At 33.3% G+C, this 22,432-nt stretch overlaps 1 protein-coding gene across 6 annotated transcripts; it reads left to right on the forward strand.

The window, feature by feature from the left end:
• The first annotated feature begins 1,799 nt into the window (after positions 1 to 1,799).
• Positions 1,800 to 18,263, forward strand: LOC105116930 (AMP-dependent synthetase and ligase family protein). 6 transcript variants are annotated; one of them, XM_011014441.1, is made up of 17 exons: positions 1,804 to 2,244; positions 2,352 to 2,798; positions 3,850 to 4,046; positions 5,122 to 5,325; positions 5,615 to 6,337; positions 7,822 to 8,513; positions 10,052 to 10,127; positions 10,219 to 10,305; positions 11,015 to 11,058; positions 12,601 to 12,709; positions 13,438 to 13,497; positions 13,745 to 13,829; positions 13,940 to 14,004; positions 14,946 to 15,005; positions 16,075 to 16,119; positions 17,299 to 17,408; positions 17,498 to 18,263. In XM_011014441.1, exons 1-17 carry the CDS (start codon positions 1,893 to 1,895, stop codon positions 17,742 to 17,744), a joined length of 3,603 nt encoding a protein of 1,200 aa, XP_011012743.1. In that variant the 5' UTR covers positions 1,804 to 1,892; the 3' UTR covers positions 17,745 to 18,263. The 6 variants fall into 6 exon arrangements, 4 of the variants coding, with proteins under 4 accessions (XP_011012746.1, XP_011012745.1, XP_011012744.1 ...); XM_011014442.1 differs by lacking the exon at positions 5,122 to 5,325 and having other exon boundaries at positions 1,803 to 2,244; XR_840641.1 differs by lacking the exons at positions 13,940 to 14,004; positions 14,946 to 15,005; positions 16,075 to 16,119; positions 17,299 to 17,408; positions 17,498 to 18,263 and adding an exon at positions 12,995 to 13,031 and having other exon boundaries at positions 1,800 to 2,244; positions 13,745 to 13,763.
• The last annotated feature ends 4,169 nt before the right edge of the window (positions 18,264 to 22,432 follow it).

Raw genomic sequence — 22,432 nt, forward strand, 5'->3', positions numbered from 1 at the left:
TTTTAACACCTAATACCCTAAAGTCAACTGACTTAGGAGCTATTGGCCCAACGCTTTAATACCCTAAACTTAACCAACTTAGGAGCTATTGGCTCAATGCTTGTTACATGGGTTAAGGAGAAAAGTTTAAAGAAATCAAGCACGCACTATCTACGTAGCAGTATCGGCAACTCGAGTTATTAAGCTCGTAGGGGTGTCTCAGCACCTAATGCCCTAAGGCCTATTGGTCTGGAAGTCATTAGCCGAAAGCTCATTACATGGGTTAATGATGCATGATGTTTTAAGTTATATGTATATATATTAAAAAAATAAGAAAAAAAAGAAAAAATAATAATCTCAATCCAAGGAAGTTAACCTTAAACATTAGAACAAAATTTTTGTTTTCTTCCAAAAAAAGCCCCATAACTATGTGTTGATATATTGAGTACAAAAGAAAGGTTTATTAATATCTTATTTAAGAGGTATTGAGCAGATATATAAATTTAATGAGAGTTTGTTTATCTGGATAGATTAATGGAAGTTGAATGATGAATGCTTTGCTTTGTGGAATTTGTAAATTATTTGAATGATGAATATCTTACTTTGTGGAATTTACAAATTATTTTTCTATTTTAATGCTTTAATTACTAGGGACTAGTAATAAACTAGTTGGGGGGTGTGATTAGAACTTAAAAGTGCATTTTTATCAAGGTTTTATATCATCATTTTGCACTTAAAGTATCAATAACTCCTTAACTAAAGCATGTTTTATACTAATGACACGACGAAAAGATTGATGATAATTATTATTATTATTAAATCCTCATTTAAAATAAAATAATGCATTATTTGTGTATATATTTTTAAATAAATTTTGGATTTATGCTTTAATTAGATTGTGATTATTTTTAAATGATATTGAGTGTGTTAAATTTTTAGATAGGTCGGTATGATTCATTTGTGATTTTTTTTAATTTTATATAAATTAAATTTGTTTTTTAAATGTTGATTTTTTATAAGAATTTTCACACATGTAGTCTTGCATTTTTTTTTATTGTTCATAAAGTTTTATATTTGTGTTGATTTCTATTACAAATTTTATGTATTTTTTCTATTTCAAATTTATTTTAATAGAGTAATTCATTAAATATAACTAATTAAATTACCTGTATTGTAACATTAAATATTTTTATTTTTATTTTTCTTTTGGTTTTTTTAATTTTATTTTTGTTTATTGTTAATGATTTTTTTTCATTGTATTATACAATAGTTATTTGATTATTTAATTAAATTCATGTATAAAGTTTTTGATTTACTTGTAGAAGTTTTGTTTAATGTAAAAAAACAAGTTGAAGAATTCTATATATATATATATATATATTAATTATGTTTTAATATTTATTCTTATGATTTTTTTTTAGTTTTTTCCTTTAATTTTTTATGAAAATTTTATTATTTTTAATTATACCCTTCAACCCAAGTTTATAATGTGTGTGTGTGTATATATATATATATATTTGTTTTTGTTGTTTTAATTTGTCCATTTATTAATGTTTTTTAACTTTTCAATTTAACTTTTGAATTTAAAATTTGTTGTTGTTTTTTGATTTATTTTTATTTCAATTTGAAAATTCATTATTTTTATTATATTTTTTTATTTTGGATTTTTTGTGCTATTTTTTGTAATTTTAATATTTTTTATACTAAAAAAATGAATTACCCAGATACAGAGTGGAACACTTAACTAGTTAACTCCTATAATAAATTGATGGTGATAGTTTGTAAAATATTTTATTTGACAGTCTGTGCAGTGCTAGTATAAGAAAAAACTCCTAGTTAGAACATCCTATCTTCACTCCGCTATAAATAACTTTCAAAACCAAAATTCAAGGAGAGGACCCAAAACGAAAACAATGAGCCATTGCAGTGGAAGCTCTGGAAGCCAAGAGAAGCAGCTGCAGCATCATCAGAAGCATAAGCATTGCTGCTTATCACACCTCTTTCTTAGAGCAGCAGCTCAAAACCCCCCAAAAGTCGCTGTCATACATGCTGCACCATCTTCTTCTTCTGCTGCTGCTTCTAGTGGGCCCCAAACTCAAATCTCTAGAGAATTGATCACTTCTACTACTCCTCCAATTTATGAAGGCGACCAATGTTTCTCTTTCGCTAATGTTTTCAGCTCCGTTGATTCCCTCTCCTATCGCCTCCGCTCCATTCTTGATGGTGCTGATGATCCTCACCTTGTCAAACCCCAATCCCTTCCAGGTAATTATCTTTTTTTTTTTTGACAGTGAAGAAACTAGAGAATTTAATATCTAAGCATGGACTTCAAAAAGAATTCACAATTTTTGTTTATTTTAAAATATCTTTAGGTAAAGGCAGCAACAATCCTAGCAAGAATCAAGCTGAGACCGCGAGCGCATATAACCCAAAAATAGTGGGAATATATATGCCACCTTCAGTGGAATACATAATTTCTGTTTTCTCAATTTTGAGGTGTGGAGAAGCGTTCTTGCCTATTGATCCATCGTGGCCGAGAGATAGAGTATTGTCAATTGTTGCTTCAGCCAATGCGGCCCTTATCATTACTTCTCGATCGTTGTTTGGTAAAGGTGGTAAAAAGGATATTAATGAAGCAGATTGGCTTGTGGATCGTAGTGGTTGTCGTGTCTTGTGTTTTTCGATGGAAGACAGCGAGTGTAGTGGTCCGATGGAGTTAGCTTGGCCTTGTGAAAATGAGAAAGAGAGATTGTTCTGTTATTTGATGTACACTTCTGGATCGACGGGGAAGCCTAAAGGCGTGTGTGGGACAGAACAAGGTAAGCGGTTACTGTAGTTTGTTATTTGCCATATAAAAAAGCTGCAGTTTATTGTCTGCATTTGGCTTCACTGGTTGCATTGTGCTATGCATATGGATCAGATGGAAGATTTTGCCCTACAAAAGGGGGGCCTCTTTTGATATTATCGTTCATACACTACTGTTGGATTTTGAAGATATCTATGTTACCGTAGCATGTTTGGTCCTATTAAGTGCAATGCCAAACCATGTCAGCAATTCAAGTTTTTCCTCCCCAAGAATTGCTTTCAAGAGATCCAAATGCTTTATCATCTTTCTAGGTCATTTATTCATAATCATAGGAGACAAGCTTATTCCTATGGCTGCTTGATCTTTCCACTTTGGCTACCTGCAGCTTGGTAGCCATTAGCATGAGATGAAAACTTTGAAAGTTCTTAACATTGAAAGTTATTGAGCTTACAGTTTGGTTTTATTTTATTCAATTCATTGGTTTTTATGTAGTTTTTTGATTGATTTTATTTATTTTTTGTGATGCTATCATTCATTAATGTACTCTTTATATCCTGACTTGATATTTGTCTTCTAGGGAGGCATTAACCTGCATAATTGTGGGGAACATTTTCTTTAGTTTTATAGTTGGGACATTTTTGGTTTAGAAAGCTTCAAGAGGGAAAAGTGCTGATTTATGGTAAACGTTTTCTTATTTGCTACTTGAAGATGATTGGACATCTTGCATCTCTCTCTAACAGCTGCTTCCATTCATTGCTTGTTTTCTCATGTCTTTGGAAACATTAGAGATTCTATACTTACCTGTCTCAAAAAATAAGTAAACCACAACTTCATATCTTTTTCTAGTTCTTTGCTATCCCATCTCTGGGCTTCAGAATAGGGAGCCTCTCTCGCTTAACATCTCCCAATTGTGAAAAGAATTCCATCCTAGATCACTTGGTAAACTTTACCAGCTATGCTAATGATTATTTGATTTCATTCTGATCAATTGATCACTTCCTTAACCTAGTTTCTTTGTAGTTATATGTGTTTTGATGATGTGATCTCGTTTTATTTCTCTTAAGGCCTCTTAAATCGCTTTTGGTGGATGCAAGAATTGTATCCCCTACATGGAGAGGAAGCTCTATTGTTCAAAACATCGATAAGCTTTATCGACCACCTGCAAGAATTTCTCAGTGCTATGCTTACTACATGTACACTGGTTATACCTCCTTTCCATGAGCTGAAACAGTATCCATTTTCTCTTGTCAATGTTCTACAGGTACACTACCTTCTTAAGGTTTTAAACATTTCTTTAAGTCTTTTCTTTGTTTCTTGAGGTTTCCCAGTTTAAATTACAGTTACTTTTGCATGGTAATGTTATTAAAAATTTATTTTATTTAAGAGTCAAAATTCATTTTAAATTTAAAGCACATATTTTTTTCCCCCATTCAGTATTTCTGTCCTAAAATTCTTAATACTTGTCTTTCTGCTATTTCATTAAATATAACTGGAAGTTTTCCTTTTCTTGTTAAATTGAGAATTGCTTTTGCATCTGGACTACCCTTGTAATTTCCAAAATGTTTCCTCAAATTAATGGATGTTTTCTTCATCTATGGATTCAACTGGAACAATTAAATTTGCACATTAATGAAGATTCAATCAGAATTTAAATTTAATTTAAATGCTCAACTTCTTGCATTTAACAATCCCTAGACTATGATATAAAAGAGCATTCTTTCTTCTCTACTAGAAAGAGGCTGCCATTTTATACCTGCAATTATCATTTATATATCTGCTCAAACTTTTTTTTTCTCTAGAAAATATGAAAGTTTTTATTATTTTATTTTTCTCTAGTTTCAGTAAGTTTAGTCTTATGAGGCTCCACCTTTTTGTGCATGTACTGGGCCACCTGAACAAGGTATTCGCTGCAATCTAGTTATTCCCTGATAAAGGTTGTGTTTATGAGTGCACTGTGCGCTGTGCACTGTCTTTTGTAGGGAATCTGCAGTCATCGCTTGTAGCTATCTATGCAATGCAACACTTTAGTTTTTTTAATGTCCATCAGGAAAGTCTAGATTCTGAAGTGTTGGTTTAAGTCACATGCACTCCTACATTTCTACGTCCATATGAATAAACACAAGGACTGTTCATTATGAGTAAAACTATTCACTATATGATGAAAATTTCTGTTTTGAAGTTTGTACAGTAGTACATTCTGAATGTTCATTCCATATGTGCCTTTGACTTTCTTTCTTGTTTTACCTTTTTCTTTCTTTTGGTTTTGGTACTTATTAGTCTTGCAGTTACTTATATTCCAATTTAATTTGTGATCAGTATATAAATTATTGCTGTAGGCATACTCTATAAATAGACTTACAGCTGTCCCTTCACTTATGAGAGCAATCCTTCCTGTTTTGCAAAGGCAACATAGCATGCAGATTCAGACTTCGTTGAAATTGCTAGTACTGAGTGGTGAAGTTTTTTCTCTATCCTTGTGGGATGCGCTTTCAACCTTACTACCTAGGACCACAATTTTGAATTTATATGGGACTACTGAGGTAAGCAATCTAGAGTCCACTTTATTTTTTTGCTGTCCAGATCAATAAGTTCACTCATATATATTATCCATGTCTTTTGGTAAATACTTTATACATTCAATAATGAAATTGAAGGTCATTTTCACTTATAAGATGCATCGTGTTTGTATAGGATATTGGCACTGGTTATATTAATGGTTTTGTAATGGTTTATCACTCATGGTTTTGTATGTTTGCAAGTATTGTTTTGTACTCACCCTGAATAAATATTACAGTTTGGTTTATACTGCTAATGAAGTCTGGAATTTAGGTATCTGGTGACTGTACATATTTTGATTGCAAGAGGTTGCCTGCGATTTTGGAGACAGAGGCACTAACAAGCATTCCAATTGGTTTGCCTATTTCTAACTGTGATGTGGCACTAATTTGTGAATCTGATACATCTAATAAGGGAGAGATCTATGTTGGTGGTCTCTGTGTTTCTAATGGTTACTATTCTGAATCCACTGTTACATCCTTTATCTCTGCAAATCCACACATGGACAACATCTGTAATAGCTCTGTAGATAACTGGGGATGCCAAGCTTATTATAGAACTGGTGATTTTGCACAAAGGCTTCAGAATGGTGACTTGGTATTCTTAGGAAGAACAGATCGGACTGTAAAAATCAATGGTCAACGCATTGTTCTAGAGGAGATTGAAAATACACTCAGGGGACATGCTGATGTTGCTGATGCTGCTGTAATTTCTCGTGAAGGTCCAGGGGAGCTTTTGTTTCTTGATGCAATTTTGCTGTTCAAAGAGAGAGAAAAATCTGAGGATTTTTTTGTCAGGTCTTCAATAAGAAAGTGGATGGTCGACAAAGTTCCATTAGCAATGGTTCCTAATCGCTTTGTAATCACAGAATCGTTGCCCATTTCTTCAACTGGAAAAGTTGATTATGCTTTATTGGCACGTTCTAAGTTTCTCAACTTGCATGTCCAAGATGAGATTGGCAATGCGACAAGTGATCTCCTGCAAATTATCAAAAAGGTTTGTGCTGAACCTGCACTAAGATTTTTAATCTTTCAACATCTCAATATTTCCTAGATAATGGTATTTTGGTCGCTTAAGCATTTTCCAAATTTAGTGGTAGTTTTGGATTACAGAATCCTTAATGAACTGCAATGCAAAGTTTTTTGAAGCAGAGGGTATAAAACTTTACCCAAAGTTATTAGGTGAGGTTACAGAATATAATTTATATTATTCTCTAACACACCCCTGCAAGTGAAAGCTCTTTTGACTTGAAACTTGCACAGACCCACATTATCTTATGCTTAATTTTTATCAAATAAATGGATGGTAAGATTCGAACTTGAGACCACTTGGTCATCAAGACTATGATATTATGTCAAAGAACCAACTCAACCCAATAGTTTAAACTGTTAGGTGAGGTTCCATGATATGATTTTTATTATTCTCTAACAAAAACAATACTCTCTCTATCTGAAAGAGATTGTCCTACTTTCATTTCCATTTGTTCCACAGTAGATAACTAGTTTGAAAGGTTCATTGAACTTTACTTTTTTGACATGACGCTTATATGAATCTGGATTCATTATCTAGTGTAGTTTTGAAAAGTTTTGATGAAATAAATGATCTGGCACAACATTTACTATCTTAGTAGGAAAAAGTACTATTTTCAACACTTCATGCTAATTGGCTGAAGGCATTTTCAGATGACCATCTAATAATGAATTCATGTAACATATGTAAGCTCTGCCTTTGTACATTTCATTAAAAAATTCGTAATATGTTACTATTTAATGTTGATTGGAATCATGACATACCATTCATTCAGTTTCTCATTTCTCCAGCATCCTCTTTTGTTTTTAGGGAAAATGCCTATTACACCTATTTGGGACTAGATAGAATTTTCAGCCATAATCTGTATATATATTATGCCAAATGAGAGCCACTTTTCCTTGTTAACCAAATATCTGGGTACCTATCCTTAATTTTAGGAGCCATCAGAATTTAATTCACTTTAGTTTTTCTTTAAATCTACATAATATTAATAATTCTCCAATAAAATAAGGCAGGCCTAAATTGGGTTGATGCATAAATTTTAATCCCATGGACCTCTTTGCTTTTGTTCCTCAGAAGCATTACTGCCTGCATAATAGAAAGATAAGGGATTGCCTAGCTTAGGAATTTGATAAGATGCTAAGTCCCCAGCCTTGAACTCCCATACCCTAGTAAAGGCTGACTATGCTCTTCTAGAATCAGAATCATGATTTTTGGATGCATTGGCAGCATTTGAACCATTCAGATGCCATGAAGCTTAATATTCTTTGACATTTGAAACATTTTGGATAGTAATAATATTCAATAATGTTTTAACGTTTTGGGATGTGCTAATTATTGTAGTGGACTAGTAAACAAATCATCTCTAATTTTTACTTTCGATTATCTTCAGACCTTATTAATCATATGCCCAATGATTATAATGAAACTTGATGAATATGTTCCTACAGGCATTTTGTGATGGTTTGATGGTTGAAGAAGTTTCTTGTGATGATGATTTCTTTGCAATGGGTGGTAATTCCATTTCTGCAGCACATGTTTCTTACAATCTAGGGATCAATATGAGATTGCTTTATAACTTCCCTACTCCCTCTAAGCTTCATGCTGCTCTTCTAGAGAAAAAGGAATCTTACCGTCTGGAAGTGAGAGCTGATGCTAATTCACAATTGAAGCCAAAAAAAGATAGCTTGGTTTCAGATATGGCTTATTCTCCTAATCCTACAACTCCTGTTGTTCCTGGTCTCAAATCAATGAAGCAGCCATCAAAAAACCCTCATCAAAATAATGATGATCATACTGTTGCATCTAAACGCTTCAAGGAAGATTTGGATATTAATATTTCTTCTGCATGTGTTAAGCCTAGTGATGGACAACCATCGTCTAGTTCAATATCAATGTTATGTTCATTCAGCCGGTGCAACAAGGTTATCTATGATGAAAATTGCAGGTCACGAAAATCACATCAAATCAATCGGTTAGTAAAAGTTCCGAGAAATGGACAAGGTTCTAGTATGCATGAATTATGGAAGGTTTATATGGAGTCTTGTGTAGATGCATCACCACTGGTTGTGGTTAAACAGCAGGATGTCTATCTCTTCATTGGATCTCATTCGCACAAATTTGTTTGTGTTAATGCCCTAAGGTAAAGACCATTTTCTGGCTCTGAAATAATATGATAATGATATGTATTAGTGATAATTCTATCACTCTTACTGAAACCATTATATTTCCATATTTTGAATGTCATACTATATTTTGAATGGATCATGGCTGTATAAAAGCAGTGAAAAGAACTCCTTGGGATTTTTTTTGTGGCTTTAAAGTCTATTAAAGGTCAGTTTTTGTGGAGGGTTATGGTAATGTGATTGGTTTCATTGAATTAACACAAGAAAACATGTGTTTGGTCTGTTGCTGATGCCTGATGCAGGTTTATTGGTATGCTTAAACACTAATCCAAGATACCAGTCTTCTTTCAATAAGGATTTCAAAAATGAGATCTTTAAGGTCTCTTGGATTGAAAATCAAATTTATTCTAAGATTGGTTATGCGATCTTGAACATAGTATTTGGGTTTAAAAATGATGCTTGACCCACACACAGCTTCTGGTTGTGTGTTCTTTTTACTCATTTTATTTTATTGTTTTTACATTTTTGAATTTCATGATCTTGTTTTTAAACATGGTTCAAATGTTCAAAATAAATTTCTTTCAAGTACCTAGAATTTTTGAAGTGCTATGGAATTTTTTTCCTACAAACTACTATCTTACAATTTTAAGCATGGAGAGTATGAACTTCATTGAAAAAAAAAAGAAAAAGAAAGAAAAGAACAATGAATGGTCTCTGAATTCTCTCATGAGACCCTACTTCAATGGGACAATGTGATGACCATATTTTCGTTCCCCAGCTAATAAGTATTACATCATTACATGGAGTCTATAAATAGGCATGGAAGTGAAAAAAAGAAAAGACTACTTTTGATTACAATAATCTAGAGGTTGTTTTTCCTCTTGTGGTTTTTAGATACATTCTGAAGTCCAAAAAAACCCATGCATATAAATAAATGCTCGAGCTTGTGGTCTCATTATTACTTTTTATTAGATCAATTATATTTACATATTAAGAAGGCCAGAATTGTACATCTTTCAGATTGGGTAGGTTCTACCTGTCCAAGTTCAATGAAATTAGGGGAAACTAACAATTGAGTGCCATGAACTTGGAGTATTCTTGGTATGGAAGCTGACTCACTGCCTTGCAACCTCTCTGATCTTTTAATGTTTTCCCAAGTCACTATTAGCAATAATGCTTAGCATGTTTGGTGTTGCTGCTTTCTGATTTGCATATCATCATCATCTTCTCTCTCTCCTTCTTTGTGCATGAGTGTGTTCGTGGTATGAGAGGGAAATCCTGGAAATATCACTTTTTTACATGCACGATGCAAGAGTTTAGTGGTAACATGAACTGTCCTTTTTCTGATTCAAGTGTGAAGTTTTATTTTCTGACTCAAGTGAGGTGTCTTTTCCTTTTTCTGATTTTTTACATCTTCTCTCTCTCCTTTGTGCGTGAGTTTGTTCATGTTATCCTGGAAAACATCATTTTTTACATGTAGTATGCAAGAATTTAGCGGTCACATGAGTTAACTTTTTCTGACTCAAGCGTTATACCATAACATAATTTGGTGCAGTGGTTCTATCCAGTGGGAAGTCAAGCTAGAGGGACGAATTGAAAGTTCTGCTGCAATTGTAGGCGACTTTTCTCAGGTTGTTCTTACCATGTATAATTTAAGATATTTCATTATCTTCTCCATTGCATGGGCTCTTTTAATCTTTTCAATTTGTCATGTCTTGTCAGGTTGTAGTTGGCTGCTACAGTGGGAAAATATATTTTCTTGATTTTCTTGATGGCAGCATCTGCTGGACTTTCCAAACATGTGGTGAGGTATGATGATATAATGACCATGCTACTTGCTTCCTCCTTCCACTTTGTTAATGGGAATCATTCTTGGTTCATTTTATTTTTTCATGTAGTCTAGTTAGTTATATTTCCTTTTTGTGCTTTCTTCAACTTTAGGAGCTTTTTGAGATGGTTGGCATTAAACAATGCTAAAAGTTTAGATGATACCCAATGGATGAACCTTTTGATTTTATGGAAAATGCTCATCATGGAGTCTCTATAACTATGGTGTTATAACATGGCCTTCCAGCAATGTCAAAAGAAACATTGATGGTTACTTGGACTTCGAAAAAAGTCTCTTTGTAAAACTATCGTGTGGAAAAGTACTGAATGATTGATTATATATATCCATTTGATAAAAACTTAGATCAGGCCAACACACTGCAGAATGTTTTACAATTTCACAATTTTCAATTGCTTTTAAACACATCATCTAAACTTTGGAAGTTCTATTCTAAATTATTTCTGCTGTTTCTTCAACTTAATGATACTCCATAAACAGCTGTTGTTTTAACTACTAAAAAATAAATACTAATATTCCTAAATAATATTAAAAATTTAAAATAATCATAGATCAGAAATTCATAAATTTTCAAACATTATCTCTACTGTTGTCTTTCCTAATTATCAATCACATAGCATTTTAAAGTTTCTTTGTTTTGCTCTTGATTTTAATTTCTTTCAACATTTGAAGGTGAAGTGCCAGCCAGTTGTGGACATACACAGACAGTTAATCTGGTAAATTGTTGGGTTCTCATCATCTTTCCATCAGCAGATTTCATTAGTCTTTTTGTTGATTTTATTGTTGGGAGATTGTGTTTTGCATCTCTTGCAATGAATCAACAATTTAAAGTGCTTTTCCTGTGTATTCTTGACAAACCAGCTAGTTCTACATGAGGAATACCGTGTTTCTTCTCATACATTTTAATAGGTCATCTCACTGCCTATCATGTCACTATCTCATAATGTAAGTTAGGCTTGAAATACTGAGCATCCCAGAATATCAAACATGTCCATGTAGCCTCCTGCCTTTTGAGCATGTGAGATTGGTGGGCATGGATATTCTCAAGTCTGATCAGATTTTAGCGTGGTAATTGTTGACTAATTCAAAAGAAATATTAGGTCAAGGCACATTATGGTGTTTGGTAGTTAAAGCATCTTTTGTATGCACTGATTAACCACTTTTGATATTATGATTAATGTACCATTGTCATTGCTGTTGGTTAAATCACAGCAGATTTGGAAGTCTGCTTTCTATGGAGAATGAAGGACCTTCTGAAATAAATGACTTTCAACTTTGGGGAATGGATTGGATAATATGAAGATAGAATAATTTTATCACCTCAATATTGGTTTGCTACGATTGTGTTAACTTGAACAATTATTTGTACTGAACTGCACCTAAAAAAAAAAAAAATTCTAATACAATGGAATGTCTCATTATTTGAAGTAATATTCAATTTGATATTTGGTTGGTAGAGTTTGTGGTTGTGGAGATTGTGGCATTGACAAGAGTCTGTTTTAAGAACGTGGATTTTTCTCTTTAAGGTTTGTTTTCAGAATGATGTTTGTTCCAGGGAGAGGCCTTTGAAATGCTCCTCACGTAATAAATTGAGGGTAAGAATGCTTTCGCAAGATCTGTCACTGGAGTTAAGGATTAGTGGTAGGGACAAATTAAAGTGAAAGGAGAGAATATCCTAGGATGGTGAGATTGTCTCATGTTGTGAACCTCATGAACGAAGTATGAACATGACATTTATGAAAATCTTTTTCTCTAAAGTTGGTGTTTGCTGATATCATTATTCCCCCCCCCCCCCCCCCCCCCCCCCCCCCTCCCCCTCCTATAAAAGAGTAATGAATGCTCCTCTTTGAAATTCATTTGGTTCCCTCATAGGTCACTAATTTGGTATGGGACCAGCTCATAAAAATTTAGTGCACCTCACATCCTAATTATAATGCTTAAACTCGTTGACTGACCGGAGGATCTGCTTTCATGCTTTGTTTCCTATTCTGAATTTCCAGTCTTCGATTGGAAAACCTTATTAAAATGTTCTGAATGATTGAAAATCTTTCATTGAAATTCCTGAACTCCTTATATAACTCATGGAAATATGGCCAGCAGAATCAATGCAAAGCATGGCACTGCTTCGAATGCTGCAAATAAGTTGGATTTGATTTTGTAGTTATCTTTTTTTCTTGTTAAAAGATATTTGATGGGTACTAATTTGAAAGACACCATTCTTCAACAAAGAATTGATCTGTGTAACAAAACATTTGCAGGTGTGGTTCTCATGACCACAATTTATATGCGCTTGACTACAGAAATTATTGCTGTCTTTATAAGCTCTCATGTGATGGGAGTATATATGGGTCTCCTGCAATTGACGAGGTGAATATTAGAATTAAATTTATTTTTCACATGTTTCTTAGTTGTTTCTGCATGTAGACACTGTGAAACATAATATAGCATGCACTTGTGTTCATTCTGATTATGGTTGGCTTTTTTCAGGTTCTTTTATTGCACAGTATGCTAACTATATTCTTATATTCATTTTACTCTGTTTCGCTTTTCTTTTTTTCCTTTTTGTTGGTAGGTATTGTCTTCGTCTTTTGTTCTCTTCTTATAACTTTTATGTTCACCAGTTTCTTTATAGTTGCATTTTTTACTGAACAGGTATTTGGAACTCTAGATTTCATGTCAAAATAAATCTGTATGTATTGACTATGGTTTTTCTTTCTTTATAAGTTTTTAAGAGTAGTTTTCTTCCATATGCTAGAACTTGAAGAACTCCCAGAGGGCCATCATATTCATCACTATCTTGTGTCACAAGCCATTTTTTATTGCACCAGATTACATACTATAAAAATAGCAATTTGATTCGAAATACTTTATGCAACAACAGGACTAACTTTTTTCATTACACATCATCTATAAAGTTGGGATCTTGTTCCCTTCCCTTTTTTTTTTTTGGTAAGTATTGAATCTAAAGACTTGTCCCGATCACAAGCAGAGCTTATGCCTTGCTACACTCTGATAATCATTTATTTCCCATTGTCAAAATTACTGAAATCATTTTACTCTATCACCTGATTTAATGTCGAATTGCTTTCATGTAGGTGCACAACACTCTTTATGTGGCATCTACTAGTGGCCATGTGACAGCTATATCAATAAAGGTGTGCAAATTCAATTCTCTCCTTCTAGATTAGATTTCACTTCCTGAGAAGCCAATCTGTTTTAACTGAACTTCACCTTCTTCAAAAGAGAACTTAGAGATACGTCTATAAGTGGATGTTCAACATATCATAAGTGTTCCTTTTTATTTCTTTAACATGCTTGAGGCACTTTTCTGGTTATAAACTAAATTTTATTTGCTTGTTTTCTGTAGGTTAATGGTTACTTGGCTTTGTTTTGTAAATGTAGGCTTTGCCATTTAATACTTTATGGGAGCATGAGCTAAAGGTCCCAGTTTTTGGGTCACTTTCACTTTGTCCTTTAAGTGGAAATGGTGTGTGCATGGTTCATTTGTATATTTCTCTTCTAAGTAATTTTTTATTTTTTTATTAATCACTTTATAAATCATCCATCTGGTCTGTTTTCCCTTTTCTGTGGGTGCAGTTATTTGTTGTTTAGTGGACGGGAACATTGTTGTGTTGGATTTCTGTGGCTCCATCATTTGGAGGGTAGGCATTTTCTCAGTTGTGCAGTATACAATTTTTTTTTATATATAATATTACTTTGATTCAGCAGCATCGCACTATGCGTGCTCAGATTTATTCATTTTCTTTCCAACACTCGTACATCCTGATTTGCCCCCAATTCTGACCAGCATACTTTTACCTGAAGCATCCAGGGAGCTGCAGTAGCAACCCCAAACAGCCTCTATATCATCATGTAACTCATCATAGATTTATATGTTAGCAAATATTCTTTTCTCAAACCGGAGTAAGAAATGTGTGTGTATTTTCCTTTGCCATGGTGGGGTCCTCTTTTTTTCCATGGAGATAGATAGTTGCCACATTGCTTGTTTTTCCACAGCTCAGATATGGCAAAAAAACATATATAATTGCACAGTAAGTGTTGTATTGAAGGATCTGGCCAAATTATTCAGTGACTCATTGAGACTAGTGTAGCTCTTTGGATTTCCATATCTTTATGCTTTTTTATTATAGAGTTTTCATTTTAGGCCTTTTATTTTCCTATTTGCATACGTGGAAATTCTGTAGTATAGATACCCAAATTATACATGTAATGCATATGTTGTTTAGTTGAATACTTTGAGATTTTAATATGGAATCATACATAGCAGAACCAGACAATTGTAATTATAACCAAAATTGGGTGCAATCAAATTTTTTAAGTTGCCAAAATATAATCTTGAATTTTCAGGCAGCTACTTCACAATTGAGGTAAATTTGTAACGTAATAAGTGCTGCAGTCTTGTTTTATATTCCATGACTAAACTGTAGCTTTTTTTCTTTCTTTCTTTGTTATTTAGTATATTAAAATATGTGACATGGATATTTCTCCTCCCTGTCATGGTCTTGCCTGAACTCCAATGGTGATGATTGTGCTTCTGGTACGACTACTGATCCATGTTTCTGAAAATGATTTTTTGCTTCAGTGTGGAACTGGTGGTCCTGTTTTTGCTGGAGCCTGTATATCTTGCGTGCTTCCTTCTCAGGTATAGGCAGTATATTGATCTTCATTAATCCTGTTTCTGTTTCTGTATCAAGTTCAAATGTTCTCCTTTGGATTTGTTTTGTTTTCTTATCATGTAAGGAATAAGCAAGCAAAGTTACTTCTACCATTAGCTTTCCTGCTTGTGTATCTGATGCACAAGTCAGAGGCTTGAGGATTTAAATGTTCAGGAATTTGGAATTTGCAGCTTAGGTATTCGAAACTTGGAGCTAGGAGGAGAGTAGGTTAGAAGAGGATCATGCAAAGAATAAGAAATCATAAGCCATAAAGATATCAACAAAACATTCAGTAGTAAAACATTATATGCCTCTTTCTGTTGCCTCTGCATGGACTTGCAACAAAGGAATGATAACGATCTTTCACATAAATATTTAATCACATCACTTCACTAAAGTCCAAAATTAAGAAGCCAATAAAGACGACGACAAACTCGCTTCCTGCTAACATAACCAGATATATAGCCAGATCAGCACCTAACCGGATGCCTGCAGCACCATCACCTATTTTTTTATTTCTTTTATGACTCTTTAAATAAACAAAATAAAGAAAAAATGGCAGGAAAAGTAACTGCACTCTTTTGTTAAATATCTGGTTTGCTGATGTCTTGTTTTGTCATGTAGATCCTGCTTGTTTTATTTTCTAGTGATTTTTTTTTTGGCATAAGTTTCTTTCAATAATCGATGCAATGATCTTGAATGCTTTCATAGTGGATATTTAGAAAACTTGTAAAACAATTAGATGGTACAGGAGGATACCCCAACAGCATTCTAGTTATCCTTCCGTTTCTGATCTTTTAAGCTTGTCTAACATATTATTCATATGCCCATGCACATCTCAGGGTAAACATTCAATTAGAACTGCTTGATGTTAATGGTTCCAGAGACCTTAAACTTCTCCCTTGTGTAATAATATCAGTTTTGATGACAATAGTTTTTTCATGCTATTATCTGTATGGCATATATTAATCCAGGACTTTCCTTGACTTGTGAATTCTCATATACTCATTGGCTAAAAAATACATGTTGCTGATTTCGAAGTTCATTCTTCTACAGGTTCTGATATGCTCTAGAAATGGATGTGTTTATTCATTTGAAATGGTAAGATCCTGTATTAACATTGTATTTTGTGTGAATATTTGCAGAAATGTTTATGGTTTTGTTGCTGGTTATTTCCAACATTGCTTCTGGGATCAACTCTTGTGTTGCTATTTTAAGACCTCCATCTTTTGAGATCTGACTGCAATCTATATAGCCTTAGCCTTTTGCTAAAATTACAAGCACATTTACCAAGCACTTAAATTTATATTTTCATTTCAACACACCTCACATGTGCAGATCCATGGTGTGCCTTTTGGAGAGGAATATTGGAATTTAAAAACCAGTACACTTAGAGATGATTGTTGTAGGATATGATAGTTTTCAGTGGAGTGGGTTGCTCTTTTATGGATTTCCATTTACGTTCTTATTTGGGAGGATGTTTTATTCTCCATCAAGCTTTTGTAGTCCTTTTGGCTATTAATACAATTTTCTCTTATCTAATAAAAGAAATTGTAGCATACCTCATATGTGCTTTGTCATTGACAACCTATCAACATGTCATTTTGTTACAGAACTTAATTTTCTTTTTTATAATTTCACAAATTTATCATTTTGATCTCAAAACATTAAATTTAGGCTAAAGTAAAATATTGACAGCATGACATTTATCTGCTGCACAACCAGCCTTAATTTTACTTCCATTGCAGTGCATTTTCTCTTTCAATGTCAGGAACTTGGAGTTGGGAAGTTTAAGATTTTCAAGAGTGATTGATAAATGCAACTGTAATTACTAGGTTATGTACATTATTTAGTGATGCATCAATCTGAAATTTATGCCAAGCTATAATTTGTTGTCAATTTAGTTCATTACATGAGCTTGTGATCTTTAAAAAACTTGGTCTACTAGTATTAAACGTATCTCACTGGACTTTAGTCTGACTTAATTATATAAAGGGAATTTAGAAATTAGCTCTTGGGCAAAGAAGGTGTTATGACAAGCATCAATCCATTGAGGTGAGTTGAAGAGAGGTTGTTTGATATGGTATGGCCGTGTACAACATAAACATTCAGATATACTAGTGTGAAAGAGTTACTATGTTTAGGCACATGGAGGGAGAAAGGAGAGAGCTAGGCAAAAAGTGACGTGCACTGAAACAGTAACAATGTTTAGTATCATAATTTTATTCACGGCACTATGCTTTCTTGGCAAACTTTATTTGATTCTTGTGTTCCTTTCAGGAAACGGGAGATTTACTTTGGGAGTATAATGTTGGAGATCCAATTACTGCATCTGCATATGTCGACGAGCACTTGCAGCTGCTATCTGATCCCTGCCTTTTGTCAGACAGGTAAAGAAGTTGTACAAATCTGTAAGAAATTTCACACACACACACACATACATTTTCAATTAGTTTATTTGTTTGCAACACTTTTCCAGGTTGGTGTGTGTATGTACCAGTTCTGGACACGTACATCTGCTTCAGATTAACTTGGATGATTCCGGAAAGCAAAATCAACCTGGTTTAAATATAGTTCAGGAATTTGCAAGGTTGGAGCTCCCTGGAGACATTTTCTCTTCACCTGTGATGATTGGTGGCAGGATTTTTGTTGGATGCCGGGATGATTATGTCCACTGCATTTCTGTTGAAGATCTAAGTTCGATGTATGAAGGTGCTGGTTATTAATTATTCCCTCAATGCAAAAGTGTTTGACCAATCTCTGTAATTTCAAAAAGAAAGAGCTCCTCACATCCTGCAATTGGACCTTGCTGCTGAATGACTTCCATTGCTGCCGGGGGAGATGAGATATAACTTCTCAAGAGACATCATAGCACAGGAGAAGTTCTACAGTCGTCTCCCAAGAACCATCCAGCAGGACCATCTTTTAGTTCAAAATTCTCTGGACATCATAGCAGCGAAGCATCTAGCAGGACATAATTGATAATTCTTCCAAAAACGTCGGAAGTACTTCCAATGGAGTAATGAATTTCTATCTCCTGTTTTTTTCTTTCTTTTTTTTTCCCTTTCTTGTAGGTGTAAATAGAAAAATGAACTCAATTCAATTGAAGCACATTCAGGGAATTTTTTTTCCCTACACGGAAAATTTGGTGTGATTAATGAGGCCTTTACAGAGGATCTACGAGATTTTGTTAATTAATATAAACATTAACATTATTAGCATTAACAAATTAACTAAATTCCTGATATTTTGATTTCTTTTCATTTTGATTATTGAACGTTATTTATTTTCAATTACAACCTTACAGGTTGTGTTGACATAGGTTTATGAACAATGTTTTCCCAAGTCAATCCCTCAAGTTTCACTGTCTTCATATTTCAATTACAAACTTACAAGTGTTTGACATAGGTACACACACACACAGAGGCTGGCTTACCCAGCTAAGCTAAAACATGTGGGTTTGGACTAGGCACACATGCCAGTCTCTCCATCATAATTGAGTTTGACCTTGTTTTTTATACCAATTTTTTTTTACATTCTATGATATTAAAATAATTATCCAAGATATAATTTTCAAATAATATTATAACTTTTTATAATAATATTAATGACTATTTTCTTCATATGATTATTTATTTTTTAAATTTCCCTAATGAACATTTAATGCAAATACAATATTTATTCATTATTCTTTTATTGCAAATCTTTCCTCATATTTTATATTTTTTGATGTTTCATATTATGATAAGTCTTATTTAAAAAAAAAAATAATTCTTAAACAAAGGCATGTTTTCATAAATAAATAAAAAAGAGACTTAGCATATGGGTCATGCCATTTATTAATGGGCTAGACATGTAGGCTGAGGCATGTGTCCGATTTTTTTTTCTTTTATTTGACCTTCTAGCCTCTTTGTTGTTTTACACAAAGATTCACAAATGAAGACTTAAATTTAATCTAATCTTTTTACGGCTTTTCTTATATGACCAATTTATGCAACTCATGGAGGGATCAATTATAAGAATGAAAGATTGAAGTTGGTTAATCAATTATTCAGTAGCAGCAGTAGAGATTATGATTTGTCATGATGAATATGTTAGAAATTCCTGTTCCACAGTATGATCAAGAAACGATAACAACATATCATAATAACCATTAATATTTAATAAACTTATGGGTTTATGGTGAATGTACAGCTGGGCCCAAGAGGAGATATGAAATATCTCTTTCAATGTGCCCAGACCACCTAGTAAGGTAATGAAGGCATCAGCATGGCTAAATATTGCATTTATTCGATCAGACATTGTGGAGACTTGTAGTTCCTCTCCAATTATTTTTCCAATGATGTCTCTTTGTGCTAAAGCTTTGGGGACGATCCCCAAAACTTGACTACCTCCTAAAAATGCAGTTATTGACACACTTTTCATTAACCCAAGACTGTCTTCCCTATACACTAAATGAATTTTTTTCTTAACTACCACCTAACTAAGATGATTTGCTGATTCTAAAAACTCCTTTTCTTTCCCAGGACTAGATCCACCAAAAACACAAATATTTCTTATTTGATGACCTGAGGAACTTGCCATTTCTACACACTTCTGTATATATTTGTTGAGTAAAAATAAAAAGAAGAAAGAGAGGATTTTATAAATGAGAAATTCAAAAGGCAATCATACCACCTATATATAGGCTAGTTAGAGTCTCACACACACATATCTCTCTCTTTTTTTCTTTATTTATTTATTTGTCCAAGAACGACTTAAATATACTCTATGGGTCGGGGATAGGCTTCCCATTTAGTTTTCTTAAAAACTGGCAAACAAGGTCTTTTTTAGTTAGATTCCCAAGACTATGCCAAGCATATACTTTATGAAAATGGGTTCATAAGTTATGAATTGCACGATCCTTATCTCCACTATTATAAGACTTAAGAGTCAATAGAAGATTACCTAAAGACTCTATGTTTTGAAATAAATCCCACCTTTTGACAATTTTCACAGGTTTTGCGGAATACATGTAAGTCCTTGAACATGGTGAGCTAGTAAAATCCACTTTGTAAGATTTTTACAGTCCTCTTTATTGACGAGAAATGATCCCCATGTGCTTTAGAGTGACAAAATTTAACAACACTGCTTACATCATTGTCGGGAATGCATCTTTGAAATATTTGATTAGGACAATAATAGAATAAATAAGGGTCATCCCAATAAAAGTTTTGCACGTTGCTTAAAAATTTTCATTTGTCTTCAGTACTCTAGTGAGTTGACAAAAATCTTGAAGCAAGAAAATTGATATTTTTAGCAAACCAAGGCATTAAACTAAGAGAAAGTAAGGATTCGTTAGGAAAGTAATCATCGATTGGTGTGATATCGAATGTCAAATCTATTATCACTTGACAAAAGATCTACATCAATATTTTTGATGCCTTTTTCATTCTTGATTTCTTCTTGTTTGGTCATGGCATGAGGAAATGGAAGTGCTGGTGGGGAATCAGTCTTTTTTTTTTGCTATGATCAGATTCAACCCCTTCTTTATCCTCATAGATTGACTCATCATCTTTCTCATAAGGTTCAAGAATTGGTTTTTGAATAACCTTACCATTATAAAGAGTGATGACTGATTTGACTTGATCCATGTGTTGACTTCCAGAACTATTTGCATTTGCATTGTATTACCCTTTGGGATTTTGCTGTGGTTGAGATGAAAACTTACCTTTCTCTTGAAAACTGAGAGAAGATGTGAATTTTGCAAGAGAATCTTTAAAATCTATTATGCTTTGAGCAATTTGAGTGTTGATTATCTCTTGTTTTTCAATGAATGCATACAAAGTTTCCTTAAAATTTCTTCTAGGAGGTGGAGCATAAGGAGGTGCATATCCATGAGAATTTTGGAAATTATGGTATGCTTGAAACTATGGTTGTGAAGTTTGTGCATTGTCACTCTTCCAACTAAAATTTAGGTGATTTCTCCAACCAGGGTTGTATGTTTACGCGTATGAGTTATGATTGGGCATTTGAAAACTATTTAAATCATGAGCTTGTTCATAAAGACATTCTTTAAAAGAACACAAGGTTGGACAGTCATTGATTGAGTATTTATTTATTTCACAGATTTGACATGCAATGTCTTGAATATATTTTAATTGACCACTCTTTTTCAATTCCAGTGCCTCGACTTTTCTAGTTAAAGATGCAAACTTGGCTTGAAGGTCATGATCTTCCCTAAGGTTATACATACCTCCATTAGATGTATGAAGTTGGATTTTATTTAGAGTCTCATACGTGTTTGTCGTGTTCTAATTTTGAGCATTTTCAGCTAACAAGTCTAGGTACTCCATTTCTTTATTAGGGTCTTTATCTTCAAAAGTTCCATTGCACATCAATTCAACCATTTGCCTATCTTTAGGTGTTAAGCCTTCATAAAAATATGAAATCAATCTCTATTTTTCAAAACCATGATGAGGGCAAGCATTAAACAAATCTTGATATCTATCCCATCATTGATAAAATGTTTTTCCTGGTTTTTGAGTGAAAGTGGTGATTTGTCTCTTGAAAGAGTTTGTTCTATGAGATGGGAAAAACTTCTTCAAAAACTGTTGTTGCATTTCATCCCAAGCACGAATGGATCCTGGTCTTAAATTTTGTAGCCATGTTTTAGCTTTATCTTTTAATGAAAAAGGAAAAAGCTTTAATCTGATGGTGTTCATGCTACAATTTAAATTATTATATGTGTTGCAGACCTCTTCAAATTCCCTTAAATGCAAGTATGGATTTTCCAATTCTAAGCCATGAAAAGAAGGTAAAAGTTGAATAATACCTGGTTTAAAATTAAAATGAGATGCATCAGGAGGAAAAACTATGCATGATGGTGCACTTGTTCTTGTGGGATTCATGTGGTCTCTAAGTGTTCTAGCACGGTTATTCTCATTATTCTCATTTTGAAGTGATTGATTATCTTCTTCGGCCATATTTTCTGAAAATGATGAGGATACCCTACAAAGTCTACCACTTGATGTACGTGACCACACTCTCATGCACGTGTAGGAATAAAATAAAAAGAAGAACAAGAAAGCAAAAGAAGGAGGAAGAAAACAAAATAAAAAGAAACAAAGTTATATACAAGAAAAGTGAAAAGAGAAAATAAAATAAATACTATAATTTATACAAGAACTTACCTCCCCGGCAACGGCGCCAAAAACTTGACACGACTAAAAGATTGATGTCTTCTCCCAAGTGCAGGAGTGTCGAAGTAATAAATAACCCGGCAAGACCGGGGTCGAACCACAGGGAGGTTAATTGTACAAATTATAAATAACAATTATAAACAACAATAATAACAATAACAACAATAACTATAATAATAATAATAATAATAATAATAATAATAATAATAATAATAATAATAATAATAATAATA

This window comes from Populus euphratica, unplaced genomic scaffold, assembly GCF_000495115.2.
Source record: "Populus euphratica unplaced genomic scaffold, PopEup_1.0 scaffold1184.1, whole genome shotgun sequence".
Lineage (NCBI taxonomy): Eukaryota > Viridiplantae > Streptophyta > Magnoliopsida > Malpighiales > Salicaceae > Populus > Populus euphratica.